The sequence below is a fragment of the Trachurus japonicus genome, unplaced genomic scaffold, assembly GCF_045865225.1.
Source record: "Trachurus japonicus isolate A0001 unplaced genomic scaffold, Traja_1.0 AP030342.1".
Classification (NCBI taxonomy): Eukaryota; Metazoa; Chordata; class Actinopteri; order Carangiformes; family Carangidae; genus Trachurus; species Trachurus japonicus.
In genome coordinates, this window is record NW_028220475.1 from 38,611 (window position 1) to 63,250 (window position 24,640).

At 44.5% G+C, this 24,640-nt stretch overlaps 1 protein-coding gene across 1 annotated transcript in view; it reads right to left on the minus strand.

The window, feature by feature from the left end:
- Nucleotides 1–13,501, minus strand: part of LOC146960451 (uncharacterized) — a 46,574-nt gene extending 33,073 nt beyond the window's left edge. Inside the window, exons 1-2 of the mRNA XM_085772367.1 lie at nt 13,342–13,501; nt 12,842–12,939 (exon numbers count right to left, since the gene is read on the minus strand). Coding sequence (XP_085628493.1) covers nt 12,842–12,939; nt 13,342–13,501 — 258 coding nt within the window. The remainder of the gene's footprint in view (nt 1–12,841; nt 12,940–13,341) is intronic.
- Nucleotides 13,502–24,640: the final 11,139 nt, after the last annotated feature.

The window sequence follows — 24,640 nt, forward strand, 5'->3', positions numbered from 1 at the left end:
GGTAAGGTGGCGGTTCAAGGAGGGGTCTTCATGTTCAATAATCCATCCTGACTAAAAATCTTTGACAGATGTTGGAGTGACAGAATACACTATGATCCACACACCAAGTAAGATCATATCTGAATGACATGTCTAAAATGTGCCTACTATTACACATGGTGAATAAATGAGACAGTATGTCTGTGCTACATCCGTTAGGACCTCACCCTTTCTGTTGCAGATTGCGTCGCATTTGTGTTGTTTCTCTGCTGTGTGCGGAAGATAATTGAGATGTTGTCTGATGTGTTTCGAGCACAGACGAAAAGCATGGTGATGCCCTGAGGAGAAAAAAGAAGAGAAGAACAATTAGACTTTTGTCTCTATTGCGGAAACAACAGGCGAAATACAAAGTCAACAAGTTTTTCCTACAAGATCCTGTGATCTGGTTCAGTATTGTTTGTATAATACCAGCACTTTAAACATCTCCATCTGTCTGATTGGGTTTTTATGAGGCCTTGGGGTGAGTGTTTTTTTTGTTTGTTTGTTTTTTACCTCAGATGCGTTGACGGTCAGTCCCAGAGCGACGTAGCCTGTTGACTCTCCTCTGAGCTGGATGGTCAGGTCGGTGCCGTTGGGAGGCATCAGGCTGCTGGCATTCACTGATCCAAACAGACAGGTGCCATTTCCTGCAGGATCGCAGTCGGCTGGTGTCTCCACACACAGTTTACTGACTGCACACCCGTCCCGAGTGATGTTCACCTGGTGGTAAACACAACACACAGTTACTCCCACTGAGCTAATGTGCTGTTTTTGTCTCTTTTTGTACCAAGAAAATAACACGTTTCTGATTCTGGTTTGGTTTGAATCAAAGGCTAAAACCTGTTACCAGGACCAAAGTTATTATAACATTGCGGAGCTCTACAGTTACTGAAAAAATAAAGGGGAACCAACCGTTTCATTGGAAAATGTCAGTGCTGGTGTTGTTGGTGCTGGCTCTGTGCTGGCGGGGTTGGCAACATCCAGAAGGCCGCTGTTAAAGCTCTGGTTGAAGGTACCGACCACATCTGTAGCTGTGCAAAACCAGGAGTTAAACAGTGAGAAGTCTGACAGCAGTAGTGTGGCTGAATCTGGATCCAAGGAGGCCATTTGATTTAATTTGGATCATTTACAGCTGAAATTCAATGTGAATCAGTAGCAAGTAGTGAATTGCTGCAGATCTCTTGTTTCCACTTACTAGCATTAAAGGGGCCAGTTCCCATGACGATGGAGAGGGTGGTGGCATTGCTGCTGCCCAGTTTGGTGGCGTTCACCATGGGGACTACAAACTCGCACCGGATCACGTTCCCTCTCACCAAGCCACGGATTTCTCTCACAATCTGGGAAGGTGAGGTGACATTATAGTTAGATACTGAGCTAAAATTAGATGCAGTTCAAGTTTAATTGGCCCATTGTGAGAAATTATATTGGTGAGGAAACATGAGGAGAAGTCAAACCAATACAGATAGCTGTAGAAGATGATTGTGATACATAATCTGCCATCATTTTTGTTCTTAAAGTTGAATTTGTGATTCTTGATATTGCTAAAGTGATTCAAACTACTCTCCAAATTGGTGCGTTCAAGTGCTGCTGGGGAAATTTGATGTACGCACCATGAACACTTTGAAAAAAAGTGGATTTTGCAGGTCAGATTTCTGACATTTGGCATGGAAAACAATGTGAATCATTAGATTGTCACAGTCTTCATGTTCAATATAATCCATCCTGACTAAAAATCTTTGACAGATGTTGGAGTGACGTGTCAGAATACACTATGATCCACACACCAAGTAAGATCATATCTGAATGACATGTCTAAAATGTGCCTACTATTACACATGGGGCCGGATTTACTAAAGGTTTGCGTGTATTAAACGTGTGCAAATGTGATTGCATGCGCAAACACACGTGGAACCTGATCTACTAACCGGACGCACCGAGGATTGCGTCTCTCAAATGGGCAAAATAGCACGTGCAATCCATTTAGCGTGTTTGCCTTGATGAATATGTAAATAGCCAGAACGTGCAAAAATACTGGGAGGAGTAGATGTAAATCGATTTATTTAGCGAGGGCAATGTGATTTACCAAACCAGGAAGAGATTGCGGTGGCTGTTTTTGCGTCTTTATTTACCACGTCTGAAAACCATGTACTAACTGATACAACTTTGTGAAAACGTATGCGTTTATTGGTTTGATACCTGTCAGAGCTCCATGATCTTACATCTCTGCATTTCCTCACGTCTGGGTAATTCTCTAACAGTTTTTCAGCCGTGTTAAAAGTCTTTTACGCGCCGTTACGCACGGCACACGTCTGTCCTGCAGTGCGCTCCTCTCTTTTCCTCTCCTCTCCTCCCTCTCCAGTACCTGGCTGCTCAGCTCCGTCTCTCAGTCCCGGTCCCGGACTGAGAGACGTCACCGCTGCCTTCACCCGTCTTTGATCCCTCTGGTCAGTGGTCAGAGCGTTTAGATCCGTGTGTCCCACCTGAGCTTTCTATTAATCCACTGGATCATGGGCGGCATACACACACATGTTATAGGTGTGTGATTGTCGCTGCAGCTGCTGCCTGTTCGTCACTCTATGACGAGTTGGGCCCTGTAGCGATTTGTGTTTATTTATCTAAACAGAGCGCGAGAGAGATGAACACACATGCTGTCATTGTATGCATCGGATCAAATGTCATTCTGTCCCTTCGTCCGTTCAGCTCTCTGTCCACTCTCTCCATGGTGGAAACGATTACCACTCGCAAAACCCTCATTTACATATTGCGGTTTGCACTCGTTTTCATTTAGCGGGTTACTCTTAGTAGATCAGCTGTTTTGCGTGCACTAACCAAACACGCAATATTTTAGCGGGTGCAAACAATATAGCGCCCGCTATCTGGGATCTTAGTAAATCCGGCCCATGGTGCATAAATGAGACAGTATGTCTGTGCTACATCCATTAGGACCTCACCCTCTCTGTTCCATTAAGCGCCGCATTTGTGTTGTTTCTCTGCTGTGTGCGGAAGATAATTGAGGTGTTGTCTGATGTGTTTCGAGCACAGACGAAAAGCATGGTGATGCCCTGAGGAGAAAAAAGAAGAGAAGAACAATTAGACTTTTGTCTCTATTGCGGAAACAACAGGCGAAATACAAAGTCAACAAGTTTTTCCTACAAGATCCTGTGATCTGGTTCAGTATTGTTTGTATAATACCAGCACTTTAAACATCTCCATCTGTCTGATTGGGTTTTTATGAGGCCTTGGGGTGAGTGTTTTTTTTGGTTTGTTTGTTTTTACCTCAGATGCGTTGACGGTCAGTCCCAGAGCGACGTAGCCTGTTGACTCTCCTCTGAGCTGGATGGTCAGGTCGGTGCCGTTGGGAGGCATCAGGCTGCTGGCATTCACTGATCCAAACAGACAGGTGCCATTTCCTGCAGGATCGCAGTCGGCTGGTGTCTCCACACACAGTTTACTGACTGCACACCCGTCCCGAGTGATGTTCACCTGGTGGTAAACACAACACACAGTTACTCCCACTGAGCTAATGTGCTGTTTTTGTCTCTTATTGTACCAAGAAAATAACACGTTTCTGATTCTGGTTTGGTTTGAATCAAAGGCTAAAACCTGTTACCAGGACCAAAGTTATTATAACATTGCGGAGCTCTACAGTTACTGAAAAAATAAAGGTGAACCAACCGTTGCATTGGAAAATGTCAGTGCTGGTGTTGTTGGTGCTGGCTCTGTGCTGGCGGGGTTGGCAACATCCAGAAGGCCGCTGTTAAAGCTCTGGTTGAAGGTACCGACCACATCTGTAGCTGTGCAAAACCAGGAGTTAAACAGTGAGAAGTCTGACAGCAGTAGTGTGGCTGAATCTGGATCCAAGGAGGCCATTTGATTTAATTTGGATAATTTACAGCTGAAATTCAATGTGAATCAGTAGCAAGTAGTGAATTGCTGCAGATCTCTTGTTTCCACTTACTAGCATTAAAGGGGCCAGTTCCCATGACGATGGAGAGGGTGGTGGCATTGCTGCTGCCCAGTTTGGTGGCGTTCACCATGGGGACTACAAACTCGCACCGGATCACGTTCCCTCTCACCAAGCCACGGATTTCTCTCACAATCTGGGAAGGTGAGGTGACATTATAGTTAGATACTGAGCTAAAATTAGATGCAGTTCAAGTTTAATTGGCCCATTGTGAGAAATTATATTGGTGAGGAAACATGAGGAGAAGTCAAACCAATACAGATAGCTGTAGAAGATGATTGTGATACATAATCTGCCATCATTTTTGTTCTTAAAGTTGAATTTGTGATTCTTGATATTGCTAAAGTGATTCAAACTACTCTCCAAATTGGTGCGTTCAAGTGCTGCTGGGGAAATTTGATGTACGCACCATGAACACTTTGAAAAAAAGTGGATTTTGCAGGTCAGATTTCTGACATTTGGCATGGAAAACAATGTGAATCATTAGATTGTCACAGTCTTCATGTTCAATATAATCCATCCTGACTAAAAATCTTTGACAGATGTTGGAGTGACGTGTCAGAATACACTATGATCCACACACCAAGTAAGATCATATCTGAATGACATGTCTAAAATGTGCCTACTATTACACATGGGGCCGGATTTACTAAAGGTTTGCGTGTATTAAACGTGTGCAAATGTGATTGCATGCGCAAACACACGTGGAACCTGATCTACTAACCGGACGCACCGAGGATTGCGTCTCTCAAATGGGCAAAATAGCACGTGCAATCCATTTAGCGTGTTTGCCTTGATGAATATGTAAATAGCCAGAACGTGCAAAAATACTGGGAGGAGTAGATGTAAATCGATTTATTTAGCGAGGGCAATGTGATTTACCAAACCAGGAAGAGATTGCGGTGGCTGTTTTTGCGTCTTTATTTACCACGTCTGAAAACCATGTACTAACTGATACAACTTTGTGAAAACGTATGCGTTTATTGGTTTGATACCTGTCAGAGCTCCATGATCTTACATCTCTGCATTTCCTCACGTCTGGGTAATTCTCTAACAGTTTTTCAGCCGTGTTAAAAGTCTTTTACGCGCCGTTACGCACGGCACACGTCTGTCCTGCAGTGCGCTCCTCTCTTTTCCTCTCCTCTCCTCCCTCTCCAGTACCTGGCTGCTCAGCTCCGTCTCTCAGTCCCGGTCCCGGACTGAGAGACGTCACCGCTGCCTTCACCCGTCTTTGATCCCTCTGGTCAGTGGTCAGAGCGTTTAGATCCGTGTGTCCCACCTGAGCTTTCTATTAATCCACTGGATCATGGGCGGCATACACACACATGTTATAGGTGTGTGATTGTCGCTGCAGCTGCTGCCTGTTCGTCACTCTATGACGAGTTGGGCCCTGTAGCGATTTGTGTTTATTTATCTAAACAGAGCGCGAGAGAGATGAACACACATGCTGTCATTGTATGCATCGGATCAAATGTCATTCTGTCCCTTCGTCCGTTCAGCTCTCTGTCCACTCTCTCCATGGTGGAAACGATTACCACTCGCAAAACCCTCATTTACATATTGTGGTTTGCACTCGTTTTCATTTAGCGGGTTACTCTTAGTAGATCAGCTGTTTTGCGTGCACTAACCAAACACGCAATATTTTAGCGGGTGCAAACAATATAGCGCCCGCTATCTGGGATCTTAGTAAATCCGGCCCATGGTGCATAAATGAGACAGTATGTCTGTGCTACATCCATTAGGACCTCACCCTCTCTGTTCCATTAAGCGCCGCATTTGTGTTGTTTCTCTGCTGTGTGCGGAAGATAATTGAGGTGTTGTCTGATGTGTTTCGAGCACAGACGAAAAGCATGGTGATGCCCTGAGGAGAAAAAAGAAGAGAAGAACAATTAGACTTTTGTCTCTATTGCGGAAACAACAGGCGAAATACAAAGTCAACAAGTTTTTCCTACAAGATCCTGTGATCTGGTTCAGTATTGTTTGTATAATACCAGCACTTTAAACATCTCCATCTGTCTGATTGGGTTTTTATGAGGCCTTGGGGTGAGTGTTTTTTTTGGTTTGTTTGTTTTTACCTCAGATGCGTTGACGGTCAGTCCCAGAGCGACGTAGCCTGTTGACTCTCCTCTGAGCTGGATGGTCAGGTCGGTGCCGTTGGGAGGCATCAGGCTGCTGGCATTCACTGATCCAAACAGACAGGTGCCATTTCCTGCAGGATCGCAGTCGTCTGGTGTCTCCACACACAGTTTAGTGACTGCACACCCGTCCCGAGTGATGTTCACCTGGTGGTAAACACAACACACAGTTACTCCCACTGAGCTAATGTGCTGTTTTTGTCTCTTATTGTACCAAGAAAATAACACGTTTCTGATTCTGGTTTGGTTTGAATCAAAGGCTAAAACCTGTTACCAGGACCAAAGTTATTATAACATTGCGGAGCTCTACAGTTACTGAAAAAATAAAGGTGAACCAACCGTTTCATTGGAAAATGTCAGTGCTGGTGTTGTTGGTGCTGGCTCTGTGCTGGCGGGGTTGGCAACATCCAGAAGGCCGCTGTTAAAGCTCTGGTTGAAGGTACCGACCACATCTGTAGCTGTGCAAAACCAGGAGTTAAACAGTGAGAAGTCTGACAGCAGTAGTGTGGCTGAATCTGGATCCAAGGAGGCCATTTTATTTAATTTGGATAATTTACAGCTGAAATTCAATGTGAATCAGTAGCAAGTAGTGAATTGCTGCAGATCTCTTGTTTCCACTTACTAGCATTAAAGGGGCCAGTTCCCATGACGATGGAGAGGGTGGTGGCATTGCTGCTGCCCAGTTTGGTGGCGTTCACCATGGGGACTACAAACTCGCACCGGATCACGTTCCCTACCACCGAGCCACGGATTTCTCTCACAATCTGGGAAGGTGAGGTGACATTATAGTTAGATACTAAGCTAAAATTAGATGTAGTTCAAGTTTAATTGGCCCATTGTGAGAAATTATATTGGTGAGGAAACATGAGGAGAAGTCAAACCACTACAGATAGCTGTAGAAGATGATTGTGATACATAATCTGCCATCATTTTTGTTCTTAAGGTTGAATTTGTGATTCTTGATATTGCTAAAGTGATTCAAACTACTCTCCAAATTGGTGCGTTCAAGTGCTGCTGGGGAAATTTGATGTACGCACCATGAACACGTTGAAAAAAAGTGGATTTTGCAGGTCAGATTTCTGACATTTGGCATGGAAAACAATGTGAATCATTAGATTGTCACAGTCTTCATGTTCAATACAATCCATCCTGACTAAAAATCTTTGACAGATGTTGGAGTGACGTGTCAGAATACACTATGATCCACACACCAAGTAAGATCATATCTGAATGACATGTCTAAAATGTGCCTACTATTACACATGGGGCCGGATTTACTAAAGGTTTGCGTGTATTAAACGTGTGCAAATGTGATTGCATGCGCAAACACACGTGGAACCTGATCTACTAACCGGACGCACCGAGGATTGCGTCTCTCAAATGGGCAAAATAGCACGTGCAATCCATTTAGCGTGTTTGCCTTGATGAATATGTAAATAGCCAGAACGTGCAAAAATACTGGGAGGAGTAGATGTAAATCGATTTATTTAGCGAGGGCAATGTGATTTACCAAACCAGGAAGAGATTGCGGTGGCTGTTTTTGCGTCTTTATTTACCACGTCTGAAAACCATGTACTAACTGATACAACTTTGTGAAAACGTATGCGTTTATTGGTTTGATACCTGTCAGAGCTCCATGATCTTACATCTCTGCATTTCCTCACGTCTGGGTAATTCTCTAACAGTTTTTCAGCCGTGTTAAAAGTCTTTTACGCGCCGTTACGCACGGCACACGTCTGTCCTGCAGTGCGCTCCTCTCTTTTCCTCTCCTCTCCTCCCTCTCCAGTACCTGGCTGCTCAGCTCCGTCTCTCAGTCCCGGTCCCGGACTGAGAGACGTCACCGCTGCCTTCACCCGTCTTTGATCCCTCTGGTCAGTGGTCAGAGCGTTTAGATCCGTGTGTCCCACCTGAGCTTTCTATTAATCCACTGGATCATGGGCGGCATACACACACATGTTATAGGTGTGTGATTGTCGCTGCAGCTGCTGCCTGTTCGTCACTCTATGACGAGTTGGGCCCTGTAGCGATTTGTGTTTATTTATCTAAACAGAGCCGAGAGAGATGAACACACATGCTGTCATTGTATGCATCGGATCAAATGTCATTCTGTCCCTTCGTCCGTTCAGCTCTCTGTCCACTCTCTCCATGGTGGAAACGATTACCACTCGCAAAACCCTCATTTACATATTGCGGTTTGCACTCGTTTTCATTTAGCGGGTTACTCTTAGTAGATCAGCTGTTTTGCGTGCACTAACCAAACACGCAATATTTTAGCGGGTGCAAACAATATAGCGCCCGCTATCTGGGATCTTAGTAAATCCAGCCCTTGGTGCATAAATGAGACAGTATGTCTGTGCTACATCCATTAGGACCTCACCCTCTCTGTTCCATTTAGCGCCGCATTTGTGTTGTTTCTCTGCTGTGTGCGGAAGATAATTGAGATGTTGTCTGATGTGTTTCGAGCACAGACGAAAAGCATGGTGATGCCCTGAGGAGAAAAAAGAAGAGAAGAACAATTAGACTTTTGTCTCTATTGCGGAAACAACAGGCGAAATACAAAGTCAACAAGTTTTTCCTACAAGATCCTGTGATCTGGTTCAGTATTGTTTGTATAATACCAGCACTTTAAACATCTCCATCTGTCTGATTGGGTTTTTATGAGGCCTTGGGGTGAGTGTTTTTTTTGTTTGTTTGTTTTTACCTCAGATGCGTTGACGGTCAGTCCCAGAGCGACGTAGCCTGTTGATTCTCCTCTGAGCTGGATGGTCAGGTCGGTGCCGTTGGGAGGCATCAGGCTGCTGGCATTCACTGATCCAAACAGACAGGTGCCATTTCCTGCAGGATCGCAGTCGGCTGGTGTCTCCACACACAGTTTACTGACTGCACACCCGTCCCGAGTGATGTTCACCTGGTGGTAAACACAGCACACAGTTACTCCCACTGACCTAATGTGCTGTTTTTGTCTCTTTTTGTACCAAGAAAATAACACGTTTCTGATTCTGGTTTGGTTTGAATCAAAGGCTAAAACCTGTTACCAGGACCAAAGTTATTATAACATTGCAGGGCTCTACTGAAAAAATAAAGGTAAACCAACCGTTGCATTGGAAAATGTCAGTGCTGGTGTTGTTGGTGCTGGCTCTGTGCTGGCGAGGTTGGCAACATCCAGAAGGCCGCTGTTAAAGCTCTGGTTGAAGGTACCGACCACACCTGTAGCTGTGCAAAACCAGGAGTTAAACAGTGAGAAGTCTGACAGCAGTAGTGTGGCTGAATCTGGATCCAAGGAGGCCATTTGATTTAATTTGGATAATTTACAGCTGAAATTCAATGTGAATCAGTAGCAAGTAGTGAATTGCTGCAGATCTCTTGTTTCCACTTACTAGCATTAAAGGGGCCAGTTCCCATGACGATGGAGAGGGTGGTGGCATTGCTGCTGCCCAGTTTGGTGGCGTTCACCATGGGGACTACAAACTCGCACCGGATCACGTTCCCTACCACCGAGCCACGGATTTCTCTCACAATCTGGGAAGGTGAGGTGACATTATAGTTAGATACTGAGCTAAAATTAGATGCAGTTCAAGTTTAATTGGCCCATTGTGAGAAATTATATTGGTGAGGAAACATGAGGAGAAGTCAAACCAATACAGATAGCTGTAGAAGATGATTGTGATACATAATCTGCCATCATTTTTGTTCTTAAAGTTGAATTTGTGATGTTTGATATTGATAAAGTGATTCAAACTACTCTCCAAATTGGTGCGTTCAAGTGCTGCTCTGGAAATTTGATGTACGGACCATGAACACGTTGAAAAAAAGTGGATTTTGCAGGTCAGATTTCTGACATTTGGCGTGGAAAACAATGTGAATCATTAGATTGTCACAGTCTTCATGTTCAATAATCCATCCTGACTAAAAATCTTTGACAGATGCTGGAGTGACGTGTCAGAATACACTATGATCCACACACCAAGTAAGATCATATCTGAATGACATGTCTAAAATGTGCCTACTATTACACATGGGGCCGGATTTACTAAAGGTTTGCGTGTATTAAACGTGTGCAAATGTGATTGCATGCGCAAACACACGTGGAACCTGATCTACTAACCGGACGCACCGAGGATTGCGTCTCTCAAATGGGCAAAATAGAACGTGCAATCCATTTAGCGTGTTTGCCTTGATGAATATGTAAATAGCCAGAACGTGCAAAAATACTGGGAGGAGTAGATGTAAATCGATTTATTTAGCGAGGGCAATGTGATTTACCAAACCAGGAAGAGATTGCGGTGGCTGTTTTTGCGTCTTTATTTACCACGTCTGAAAACCATGTACTAACTGATACAACTTTGTGAAAACGTATGCGTTTATTGGTTTGATACCTGTCAGAGCTCCATGATCTTACATCTCTGCATTTCCTCATGTCTGGGTAATTCTCTAACAGTTTTTCAGCCGTGTTAAAAGTCTTTACGCGCCGTTACGCACGGCACACGTCTGTCCTGCAGTGCGCTCCTCTCTTTTCCTCTCCTCTCCTCCCTCTCCAGTACCTGGCTGCTCAGCTCCGTCTCTCAGTCCCGGTCCCGGACTGAGAGACGTCACCGCTGCCTTCACCCGTCTTTGATCCCTCTGGTCAGTGGTCAGAGCGTTTAGATCCGTGTGTCCCACCTGAGCTTTCTATTAATCCACTGGATCATGGGCGGCATACACACACATGTTATAGGTGTGTGATTGTCGCTGCAGCTGCTGCCTGTTCGTCACTCTATGACGAGTTGGGCCCTGTAGCGATTTGTGTTTATTTATCTAAACAGAGCGCGAGAGAGATGAACACACATGCTGTCATTGTATGCATCGGATCAAATGTCATTCTGTCCCTTCGTCCGTCCAGCTCTCTGTCCACTCTCTCCATGGCGGAAACGATTACCACTCGCAAAACCCTCATTTACATATTGCGGTTTGCATGTGTTTTCATTTAGCGGGTTACTCTTAGTAGATCAGCTGTTTTGCGTGCACTAACCAAACACGCAATATTTTAGCGGGTGCAAACAATATAGCGCCCGCTATCTGGGATCTTAGTAAATCCGGCCCATGGTGCATAAATGAGACAGTATGTCTGTGCTACATCCGTTAGGACCTCACCCTCTCTGTTCCATTAAGCGCCGCATTTGTGTTGTTTCTCTGCTGTGTGCGGAAGATAATTGAGATGTTGTCTGATGTGTTTCGAGCACAGACGAAAAGCATGGTGATGCCCTGAGGAGAAAAAAGAAGAGAAGAACAATTAGACTTTTGTCTCTATTGCGGAAACAACAGGCGAAATACAAAGTCAACAAGTTTTTCCTACAAGATCCTGTGATCTGGTTCAGTATTGTTTGTATAATACCAGCACTTTAAACATCTCCATCTGTCTGATTGGGTTTTTATGAGGCCTTGGGGTGAGTGTTTTTTTTGTTTGTTTGTTTTTACCTCAGATGCGTTGACGGTCAGTCCCAGAGCGACGTAGCCTGTTGATTCTCCTCTGAGCTGGATGGTCAGGTCGGTGCCGTTGGGAGGCATCAGGCTGCTGGCATTCACTGATCCAAACAGACAGGTGTTTGTTTGTTGACAGGCGCCATTTCCTACAGGATCGCAGTCGTCTGGTGTCTCCACACACAGTTTACTGACTGCACACCCGTCCCGAGTGATGTTCACCTGGTGGTAAACACAGCACACAGTTACTCCCACTGAGCTAATTTGCGTTTTTATCTCTTTTTGTACCAATAATTAACACGTTTCTGATGGTTTGATTTGACTCAAAGGCTAAAACCTGTTATTTTTCTCTACAGCAATGTGGGGACATTTCTTAATCTGTGACTCTGATGAAACTGTCCTAAATTGGAGGGAAAAAAATAATCTGGATGATGGCACTTCCTAACCTCTGAATAGTATTTTGGGAAATGTAGGATCCAGACCTTGCTGGACTAAAACTTAATTGTAGAGTAATTAAAATCCCCGGAGTCATCTGCAGCATGAACAAATGCGAAAGGCATACTCTGTATTTTTCCCTTTTTGATGTAATTCATAAAGTAGTAGTAAAAGTAAAAGTAGTAAAAACCATTCAAAATGTTGATACTAGACTCTACAGATTAAATTGTGGGGGGAATAGGGGCGGCGTTTAGCTCACTTTGTCGAGCTGCCGCCCCATGTTGAGGCTATAGTCCTCACTGCAGGCGGCCCCGGTTCGATTCCCGCATCGGGCAGCCCTTTCCTGCATGTCGTTCCCCCTCTCTGCCTCCCCATTTCCTGTCTCACTCTCCACTGTGCTATCAATTAAAGGCAATAAAAAGCCCCAAAAATATACTTAAAAAAAAAAAAAATTGTTTGGGGAATATAAACTGGAGGGGAAAAACAAGGAAAAAAAAGGATTTATTTGTAAATATCGAGGAATCTAAGAAAAAAAATACAGAATCAAACTGAAACCATTAGAGCTCAAAGTTAAATACATTTTAATCTAATTCCCAAATTCTAACTGATAATGTTGTGTTGTGTATATGTGACTGTATTGTATTGTATTGTCTGATTGTTTTGATGTATAGGACCCCCTGGAAGACGAGATGATGCATCTCAAGGGGTTATCCCTCAATAAATTTGAAATCTGTAAAAGTGGTCGTTAAGTGAATATTGCCATTACGCGTTTGAAGTGCTAAAATGCAGGGCTCTACACAGCTGAGAACTGACAAAATAAAAGTGAACAAACCGTTGCATTGGAAAATGACAAATGAGCCGTTCCTTGGACGCCTGGCGCCACAAAAACCGTCAGTGCAGCAACAAATAGGATCAATCCTCGCTCCATCCCTGCAGGCAGAAACAAAGCGGAAAGGAAAATCAGAAATATCCAATAAACAAGATTCAATGATGAATCTTCTGTCACAAAACTTTAGAGTTATTAAAAATGAATCAAAATATTGATGCTTTTTGACAATTACACACAGCATTAAATCATCTCAATTAAAATTATTGAACCTTGAGCTCAATTTTTAAAGAAAAGTACAATTTACATTTTTATAAAGATTTATGATCAAATCTTGGAAAAAAGAACAAAAGACACCGTCTTTCAAATAATACTTGAATTATTTAATTGATAATAAAACAATGTAAATAAATATAATATAATATATATAACAATGTACAACAATTCAAAATAAGTAGTTAATTTAATAATCTAGACATATACGGTTGAAGAAGCGAGGGACCTACCTGAGATGTCAAAGTCAAATGCTGAGTAAAGAGACTGTTGACTGAGACTGAGTTTGATTCCTGTGGAAACACCTTTTATCTCCAACGCTTTGTGCTGATGCAGCCGATGATGATGATGATGATGCAGGGGAAGGGCAGCATCCTGAAGAAGGTGTGGCATTGGAGGAAATTCACCTGACTACCTGTTCTGCAGGGGGAGAATGTTGATACATTTTGAATTAAATACTCCAGAATCTGCTGCTCAGGTACTAAATTATTGTTCATCAGTGATGGATTGTTTTGACTCTTCATCCTCTGTGCAGTGAAAGTGGACGAGGTGCAGACCATCAAACACGAACTGACTCAAATCAAAAGCAAAGTGGACGACCTGCTGGAAAGCCTGGAGCGCATGGAGAAGGACCACAGCAAGAAGTCAGGTATGGGCGGGTTGCATGTTTTACCGGTACAGGGAGTGTGTGTTTGATTGATTGATTTGCCGCCGCACCCTGTAAGGTTAAATTATCTCTAAATTTGGCTCCGTTCTTGGCAGAAGCTAAGAGTCTATAGGTATAAAGGTATTTTTTCCACCTCAATCTGAAACCACAACGCTCCCTGCATGTTGGTTTGAACTTTAAAAACCAAGCCATGATTTAATCTGTAAATGTGATGTAACTATGGTTTGAAATATTCTAGTCAAGTTACTTAAAATCCCACAATAACCTACAACACACAGAAAATAATAAATATACAAACAAGGAGAGAAAACACAATCTTAGTTGAGTGAACCTAAGAGGCCAGTGAGTCCAATTGCCGGGACTGAAAGACTTCAGACATACAACAGCTCTTTGCGCTGCTTAAAAGACTCCAAAATAAATTTCGCCAATGGGAACACCTTTCTTTTTACAAATAAATACTGAAGTATACATTCATCAGACATCAAGAACAAATCTGGGCTATCTTCAACAGAAATCCTACAAAAAAGCCTTTGCCTGTAGTCGTGATACAATGGACAATAGACTAAGAAATGAAATTCACTTTCAATCACATCAAGATCACACATACAGCATTTTCATTCCTCCTCTGGGATCGAGTGGAAACGCCCAGTTTCTAGAGCCAGAGGCAGGATGCCACACCTCAATTGAGCACAAATTGACCGCTGAGCTCTAGGTAGGTTGAGCGTGACATAGTTCTCCGGGCCATAATTAGGGCCGCGGGCAATCGCACCGGGCACTGGTCCCAACAGCTATGAAATAGCTGCAGGGACCATACATAAATACATTTTCAATCTTCCTGAAAAAAAATGACAATATTCTGGAGTCATGGTTGATGAAGTTTGGCAAATATCAGAATTTTATCTCAAAAACTGAATTTTCTAGAATATTTTGAATTCTGCTCTCATGGGAACAACTGCAGTCAATGTGAGACTGGAATTTATAAACATCATATTTTCTCTTATGAAGCAAAACACTTATCATTAAAAACAAATCACCAACATTTCCATGCTGTCAAGATGCAATTTATGTATTATCAGATTTTTGTTTAGATGACTGAATTTCTGAAATTTTGACCATTTCATCACAACAGCTGCCCGGGCACTGGCTCACCTGAGTGAATAAATGAAGCTACACAGCAGGTCTCACTACCAGCCAATTAGCTCAGTGAGTTAGGAGCTGGTTCTTGGTGTCAGAGATTGTGAGTTCGAGACCCAGCGAGGGTGATGATGATGATTACGGATCAAAATGTCACATGTCCACAAGCTGTTTTGCTGTCTAGATGCAATTTATGTGTTAACTGATTTTTGTTTAATAGAATTTCTGACTTTCTTAAATCTGCCTTGACAACAGCTGCCCGGGCACTGGCTCACCTGAGTGGATAAATGAAGCTACACAGCAGGTCTCACTACCAGCTAATTAGGTCAGCGAGTTAGGAGCTGGTCTTGGTGTCAGAGGCTGTGGGTTCGAGACCCAGCAAGGGTGATGATGATGATGATGATGACAGATCAAAATGTCAGTTGTCCTCAACACGAAACACAAGACAGTTGTACTGATGGTGGCATCACAGCAAGCCTCTAAGTTTAAAAATCCAAATAGCTTGGACTGGACCATGTGCGAAGGCTCCTAACATCTTAGAGTCACAGTAGATGTTTAACAAATACATATCATTATTTTACCTCAAAACGGATTTTTCTTTTTACTGTGGTTTCAAATCTGCCTGCGCGACAGTGAATGGCTTACTCAATTTGTGAAGCCACTGTTAAATGCCACTTGGCAATTAGCTCAGTGTGATAAACAACGGTCTTTGGTTCTTGAGGTTGTGGGTTCAATCCTCAACTGATGCAAATTGGACATTATAAGGTCAACTGTCTTGTCTTCCTATTCTCCTGTTTGTTGCTCAGAATTGCCTAAATTTGCCCAAAAGTAGCCCGGACTCGACCCATTGCTGCGCAGCAGCTATAATTAACCTATGTGTTCTTAATTTTGGTTTGTGTTGAACTTCTTCTAACCATTTTTTTTTTGTAATTTTCAAATAATAATTCTTTAATTTGGTTAACAGAACACGGTAATTTATTTCTATATACATATTGAAGGTCAACCATACTAAATATTTTTTCAAGCTGCCTTGCCCAAGAATAATTATTTAAAAGATCCCATAGAAAAATTTGTTTAGTAAGCCTGTTGTCGGACATATTAATCAATCTATTCCACAGACGTACCATGTCACCTCCATGCCGTACCTCACATGGCTCCCAGCCCATATCACCACATATTGCAAGTAGTGGGGCCAATTTGTGTACACCCAAAAAACAACGCATAGCTCTATTCTGTACTGCTTCACATTTAATATGTTTACCATAGCCCCAAACCCCTGCTCCATAGTCCAAAATGGGACAAACACAAGATTTAAACAGCTGGGTATGTTTTGTAACCAAGATCCCTGCAGAATTTTACTTTGTTGAGAACCGCTCCCAAAGCTACGGAAGCTGAGAACGGCCACGTCCATAATATTTTTTTTATTATCGTTTTCTCGTGATAACGACTTATTATTTCGTTATCTCGAGATAACAAAGTCCGTTTTCTCGTGATAACGAATTAATTTATTTCGTTATCTCGAAATAACAAAGACCGGTTTCTCGTGATAACGAAATAATCATAGTCGTTGACATGGTTGCCTAGTGTGGCGAGATGAAGGCTGTATAAGTCTCTGACAACAACGCCACCTGGGGAGTTTCGCCCCAGGAGATAGTTATATACGCTAATCAGAACGGTTAGGTCTACTATAGGCTACCACAAGTTCGAAACACCACAGGGCAGAGACGTTTTAAGAAAGTATAAAAATAGTTTCTTTTTATTGTTATAATTAAGGAATGCAATGCATCAAATCAACATGGGCTGCATAAACATTTGAGCTAGGGCCAGAGAAATAGGGTGAACAGGGCTGGGGCTCATCGTGGCGGACCTAAATCAAATCAAAGGAGGGGTTACTAACCAAAAACACCCGTGACACTGCTCTGCCCTCACACACAAATGAAGGGGGGTTCGTGAAGAAAATACCACCACCAGGGATTGGGTCGCCACTTGGCCCACAGCACCTGTCCACAAAGAAAAAGACACAGATTAATAAAACGGGCCTCACAGCTGAGTGCAGCAATAGAATAATAAAATATCAAAAGAAACACGCACACCTGCTCGCACACACACCCACACACACTCACAAAATATATATATTTTGGGTAAACAAACAAAACAATAAATCAGAATTCGCTAACCAAAATTAACAAAATCAAATATATTTTTACTGGAAGAACCAAACAAAAACAATCAATAACTCAATAATAATTGAACTAAACAAAATACAAAATAAATCCTATTCAGCAGTTAAGAAATTAAAAAGAGATTCCGGTGGCTATAAGCCAGCTCAGGGAAGAGTGTGTCGTTGCAACTACTCCAGTAGGGCTCTGGAAAGCCGACGAGCAACAAAACACAGTTCCAGTAAGGCAAGATTAAACAGTTAACAAGACAGCAGCGCCGCAGCAACAAATCACCGGCGTGGACATCGCCGGCACAGCGTCACAGCAGACAGGTGAGTGGATGCACGCTTCCGCCTGCTTCAGCTGTGACACAGAATATTAACATTAGCCGGGAGGATTACGCAGCAGGTAAAGGGAAAGGGGAGGGCGGACAACGCCAACTTACCAGCAAGGAGCTACGACCACACACAGACGGCCTCCAGCGGGGCAACTCGGCCCCAAAGGCAACAGCAACCTGCCACACCACAACACTAAAACAAAAGAGAACCGCGTCACCAGATGCGCCCTGTGGCACGCTAAGTGGGAGGGAGGACAGAGGCGCGCATACTTGTTGTTTCACACCGGAGACGTGCGCCACAACAATCCACCACGGGAAACAGGGCTCCTCACACAGACACACTACAGGCTTCAGCGCCTGCACCAGCTCTGCCACGCCAGGCCACAGCCACCACGGAGGACGGGAAGAGCCAAAAGGAGAGAGACTGCAGGTGTGACCAGACCAGTACAAGAAAGCTCGCAGCGCCGCCCCTCAATCAGCGCGACTGTGCACACCTGAGGTGGATGGAGCAAGGAGGAGGGGGGAAGGGGGAAGGGATGGAAGGAAAGACCATCCTGCCACACTAGCAACATGTTTCCCCGGTGCAATCGCTTCTGCTTACAGGGTTAATATAATACATCCATGGTAGCAGCTGGTTAGCCGCTGTATGTTCGTAGCAGGAGGCTACTAAAGCGAGTCTGTTGGAAACACTACACATCTACAGATCTAACGTAACAGAAGAGATGTTTTCGTGGGATAATTGCCCAGAACCATGTGTAGAACTCAAATCAGTGAGCTGATTTATGTGATCACATCATCCTGATTTCAGCCTTCAAGAGCTGCCACTAACGTTAGTCTGCTCTGAGGAGCTGTCAACAATGAAGTACCGGTAAGTTACACTTAACGTTAGTTTGTTTACTGAGCTGGGTTTATTTAAGGGACTACAGGTTAACTTAGCATAAACACATGAGAGTTGACTACGTTATGGCAGCTTCAGCTAAGGTAATGTTAGCTCGTTGCTGCTCAGATAAAGCTCATGAACACCATATGAACATTGCTGTCTTGCCAAATTAACATTAGCCTACATGTCAGTGGTAGCAGGCAACAGGTGTCTGATGGTTCGAGATAAGGTTGTGATTTCTGACAGCAGCAGCCAGTAGCTAACGTTAGCTTAGCTGAAACAGGATAGATGGGACCACCGGCCGGTAGCCCCTTAAATAAACCCAGCACAATGACGTTATACAAACTAACGTTAAGTGTAACTTTTTTTACAGCTGCGATACCCAGGCGCGTCTCTCTCTCTCTTTTCTTTTCAGCATGCCTATCACTGGTTTGATGAGGGAGTGATGTTCTTAATCTCAACAACTAAACTATCAAGTCACAAACAAAACTGACACACATGATAAACAAACAGAACTATGCTGCAGTTTGTTTGTCAAGTTAACCTGTCACCTTCAGCACCACGGACAGCGCCGCGGATGAGCTGCGGAGCTGCAGCTGTGAGCGTCTGGGCTCTGGGCTTAGGGCCTGGGGCCTCATTTATCAAAACTGTAAGTAAGCAGTGTAAAACTGCTGCTAAGACACCCAAAATATTTACACCTTTTTCAGATCTATCAAACTGTTCGTGCACAACTCTCCGCAATTTCACTTTGATAAATCAAACTGGATCCAGGAATGGTGCGCAGTTGCGCACGTGAACACACCTCCGTCCCCGGAACGCCTAGACACAACCATATATGGTCAGGACGTGCATATTAATTAGCCATGTGCGCTCTGTGGAGCGACAACAAAGTGACAACGAAGACAACAGGCGGAAGGCGGGGGAAAGAAAGCGAGATAGCTACACCAAAGACGAATATCATTGGCTACACGGCATCGGGCAATAAATCAGTCAGAAAAATGATCTTGCATTTTAACAAAGCTACAATAAAAACAAAAACCTCCCAAATCTCAACAAAAGGGAGCAGAAAGAAGAATAATCTTATGTAATCTGCCCCTTTTCTTTTACCTAGATGTTAAAACAATGTATAAAGCAGGACGATAGTTACTTTGAACGCCTTTCCACTACACAGTTACAGCTCTACTGGACTCGGTTTAGGTCATTTTCCATTACAGCTGAGTCCTTCACAGTTCTCCTCGGGGCCGCGTTGTCTCACTCTTTATCCTCTCACTCTTTTTTTTATATGTGCTTCACTCACATTTTAAAATCACAAAAAATTTCTGGGGGGGGATGCCCCCAGACCCCCCTATAGGGGTTTAGCTATTCACCTTTTTCACCCCCTCTGGGTTTGCAATGCATCTTCAGGTATATGCACCCCCCCTTTGCATTACATTGGTTCTTTGCATTACGACAGTAAAAAATTTGGGCTCTAAGACCCTGGTTGGCTAGCCTGATGCATCAGCCGCTTATTTCATTATATTTCATATAGCGTCTGAACACGAGCCATAGGGATTCGTTTGCTTCCGGGAGGCGGTTGCTTACGTTTGCTTCAACTAATCGCTGCTGCTTGGTGGTCACGTGTGCTATACACCGGTTAAGCTCATAGGTTAGCTTGAGCGCTTGAGTTCAACGGCTTCGCCTTCAGTTCCCCATCTGTTTGCTGATTGGTCCGTCCACCAGAGCGGACGGAGCAAACGAAAACATGTTACTAGTTTCCTGACTACATGGTTGAGGCAAATGAAATTAGCCGGAACCAGTAGGCGGCGCTAGCCTGGCTACTGGTTGGCCACCCCGGCCCCTAGTTGGACAGGTCTGAAGGCAGAGGCCTGACAAAATGCAATCCACTTCTCCAGGTTGGCGTTGGACACATAGCCAACAACCCAATTCAATGAAGTTACTGTAAGCACAGAGAAAAAAAAGTGCTGGAGCATGATGTGTTCACATGATGCCCCCTTCACATTTCTGACTGCCCCCTCATATATGCCTGCCTAGAACCGGCCCTGCTTACCGGTAAGTTATTGTTGACAGCTGGTGTGGACAATAATCACACCAGTGAGTAGGCTAGAGTAACTTAGACTAAAGTTAACTGCCCCATGCTCGAGCTGAACAGTAGCATCCTGTTGCTAGGCAACCATGTCAACACATTTTACCATAAATTAATTAGTTATCACGAGAAAACGGTCTTTGTTATCTCGAGATAACGAAATAATTAGTCGTTATCACGAGAAAACGGCCTTTTTATCTCGAGATAACAAAATAATAAGTCGTTATCACGAGAAAACGGACTTTGTTATCTCGAGATAACGAAATAATAAGTTGTTATCACGAGAAAACGGTAATAAAAAAAATTTATACGGACCTGGCCGTTCTCGGCTTCCGTACAAAGCCCTACCCGCAGAGTCTGACAGAACATTCACCCCTTTAGTAAATGTAAGATGATCATCTAGGGTAAACCCCAGATATTTATATGATTTAGTATAAGATAAAGATACTGAGCCACAGGAGAAAACAAAATCAGATTGCGACTGTCCCTTCTTCCTAAAGTGCATGACCTGGGTTTTGTCTTCGTTTATCCTCAACCTCCATCTTCCACACACCAGTTACACAATCTCTAATAACATTTGAAGTTCATTTTCAGACTCTGCAAGGAGAACTAAATCATCTGCGTGTACAGAAGAGAGCCAACTATAAGGTCGCCCAATCTAACCCCAATGGCTGTGTGCTTGATTTCTAGTACAAGATCATTTATATAGACAGAGAAAAGGGTGGGGGAAAGTACATCCCCCTGTTTGACACCAGATGGGGTTGGGAACCAGCCCGTTCTATACTATTACTATCCTGAGAGACACTGGGGCTAAGCAAACACTAATCAGAAAGGGGGTTGTTGACTTGCCCAGCTCTAGCTTCACAGGAGAGTTCACTGCGGTGCTAGGAGTAGGAGGTGGTTATGAGGCTACCGATACATCGCCTCTACTTACGGTCTGGGTTGGTGAGTGGATTTGTGCTGGTGGCGGAGGCACCAGACCTCCCATTTAAGACCATAGACTTTGTGATGGGTAATGATGTGGCCGGAGTTAGGGTTTCGCCTGAAGTGTCTGAATGTCCTGTTGATCCTCCTGAGACTAGGGAGTTAGAATCAGAGTTCCCTGAGGTTTTCACCACCTGTGTGGTTACTCGTGCGCAGGCTAACAAGAGAGTGGAAGAAACTAATGTGCCGCCAGAGCTCACAGATCCTATGTTGAGTTACCTGTCTGACTCCCTGCTCAGCCAGTGGCATGACAGTTCATCATTGTCAGTTACAGCTGTTAAGGAGGACAGAGTGAACAATGTTAGGGGAGATCAGGGGCAGCAAGGAGTGGATCCCAGAGAAGGCACTAGTGAGGGGGCTGAGAGTGAGGAGCAAGTACTGAGAGTACGAACTGAGGAGGTCCCTCTGAACCGCGAGTCACTAGTGTGCAGGCAGCGGGAGGACCCTTCGTTAAAGCATGCACTAAGACTAGCAATGACAGTGCAGGAAGCTAGAGAAGTGCCCAAGTGCTATTTCCTGCGAGATGATGTGCTTTGTAGGAAGTGGAGACCCCCTACTACTGGGCCACCCTGGAACAGGTGGTTTTGCCCCATTGCTACAGACAGGAGGTGTTGAGACTAGCTCATGAGTCCATGCTTGGTGGGCACCTGGGTTCCAAGAAAACCATGGACAAGATTTGTCGTCATTTCTTTTGGCCTAGTATTCGGAAGGATGTGAAGAGATTCTGCCAGTGTTGCCATGCGTGTCAGATGGTGGGAAAGCCAGGGGTTACAGTACCGGTAGCTCCTCTACAACCTCTACCTGTGGAGGAGGAACCATTTGCACACATAATGGTTGACTGTGTAGGGCCGTTGCCAAAGTCTAAGAGGGGAAATGAGTATCTGTTGACAATAATAGATGTGGCTACGAGATATCCTGAGGCCATTCCCTTACGTAGTATTAAAGCGAAAACAATTGTGGAACATCTGGTTAAGTTTTTCTCTTGGGCTGGGCTGCCACGCTCCATTCAATCTGACCGAGGATCTAATTTCACGTCGCGGTTATACCAACAGGTCATGGCGGAGTTGCAGGTGTCCCCTAGATATTCTTCAGCCTATCATCCTCAGTCGCAGGGAGCCATAGAACGTTTTCATGGAACGCTGAAGGGCATGATTCGCACATTTGTAGAGGCTCACCCAAAGGAGTGGGATGAAGCGATCCCCTTTTTGTTGTTTGCAGTTCGGGACGCTCCCACCGAGTCGTTAGGTTTCAGCCCGTTCGAGCTGGTTTTTGGACATGAGGTCAGAGGCCCACTACAGTTATTTAAGGAACAGGTGGTTGACCCAAAGCAGCCTGGAGATGTTTTGAGCTATGTGTCGTCTTTCAGGGCCAAGTTGCAGTCAGTGGGTGAGGCAGCTAGGAAGCACCTGTTTGCCAGCAAGGTTCGCATGAAGGTCAGATACGATCGAAAAGCTGTGGTCAGACAGTTTGACCCAGGGGATGTCGTTTTAGTTTTGAACTCTGGTCCAAAGGGACCCCTGGGACCAGGATTTATGGGTCCATATAGGGTTTTGAAGAGAGTCGGTGACTTAAACTACATTGTGAGCACCCCAGATAGAAGGTCGAAGACATGGCTGTGTCATGTGAATGTACTTAAAGCAGAAGTAAGTGATATATTTGTGTTAATATAAGTCTTAAATAGTTATATCTTCCGACAGAGTCGGACATACATACACACATAGAGTGTTTGGACCGAAACACGGGTCTGTCAGTCCCTCTGCTCTGCTCTGAGCCGAGGAGAAAACATTTATCGTATCCTACAGTTTTTATCCAATGAGGAGAGAGAACGGCATGCAGGGCTGTGTGTGCAGCCAAGGGACGCCGTGAATGTGGCGACGTAGGGACGAGGACTGTTGGTGGTGCGTTCAAGGAAACTCGTATTTTTCCGACCGTGAAGTCGTACCAGTTCGATCTGGTACGAGTTCACGGGTCGGAAGTTACGAGTGGCCGTTATAGTGACTTTCACCGGTAAAACAGGTCGTAAAAAACACGAGTGGGTTGCTTGGAACGCTACAAAGTCGTAAGTTGTGACTTGAAGCTGTAATTTACGATTTCAAAAGCCTGCCTGGAACGCAGCATTAGCGAAAACGACCGGACCACTTACTTCTGCTTTAAGGCTTACAAGAGTCCTGTAGCGACAGTGTGCTGTGCCATGCCAGTTCAGACTGATGCTGGTGAGGTTGAAAACTGTGAAGATTTGTCAGTGAGGGCTCCGGAAGTGGTCAGTGCAGGCTGGTGTCTCGCACTCTCTCTGTGTTTCCGCAGATCCACCGGAGCTCCATCTCTCTGTACCAGCCGCCGCCTGCATCACCCCCCCTCCCACCCTTTCCCCTGCTGCTAGACCGGCCTCCCCTCCCTTCCCATGGACCAGTCTACCACCCAGTCCTCCCATCGAGCTGGCCAGCTCTCCCTGCCCCCCCCCCCTCACCAGAGACTGCCTTCATCAACTCCTGCTAACATTTCCATATTTCGCACATTCTGTGACAAACTGTAAACTGTTTTCTTGTCTGTAACAACATCTATTGCACGTCTGTCCGTCCTGGGTGAGGGATCCCTCCTCTGTTGCTCACCCTGAGGTTTCTCCGATTTTTCCCTGTTAAAAGGGTTTTCCATGGAGTTTTTCCTCAGTCGATGTGAGGGTCTAAGGACAGAGGATGTTGTTACGATGCCATGTAAAGCCCTTTGAGACAAACTGTTTGTAAAAACGGGCTATACAAATGCCTTGCCTTGCCTGTGCAATATGAGGCTCGTGCAGTGTTGGAAGGAACAGGTAACGCATTTAACTGAGTCCCAGCGGCAACAGATTCTCCATGTGGTTGACTCCTTTCCTAGTTTGTTCAGAGATGTACCGGAGAGGACCGACAAAGCGGTGCATGATGTGGACGTCGGGGGGTGATTGAACCAGCAGAGGGCGCATGGAGTTCTCCTGTGGTGTTGGCCGCCCAGGAAGGCAGGGCAGTTTTTGTGTTGACTTTAGAAAGGTGAACAGTGTGACTAAGTCCGACACGTTTCCCATACCCCGATTAGAGGACTGCATTGATCAAGTGGGGTGTGCTCAGTTTGTTACTAAAGTGGACCTGTTGAAGGGTTATTTCCAGGTGCCTCTGACACAACAGGCCCGTGAAATATCAGCGTTTGTGACTCCTGAGGGTTTGTACCGTTTTGCCCTTTGGAATGAAAAACGCGCCAGCGATGTTTCAGCGCTTGATGAATTCTGTGATACAGGGTCTGAGTAACACTGTTACGTAC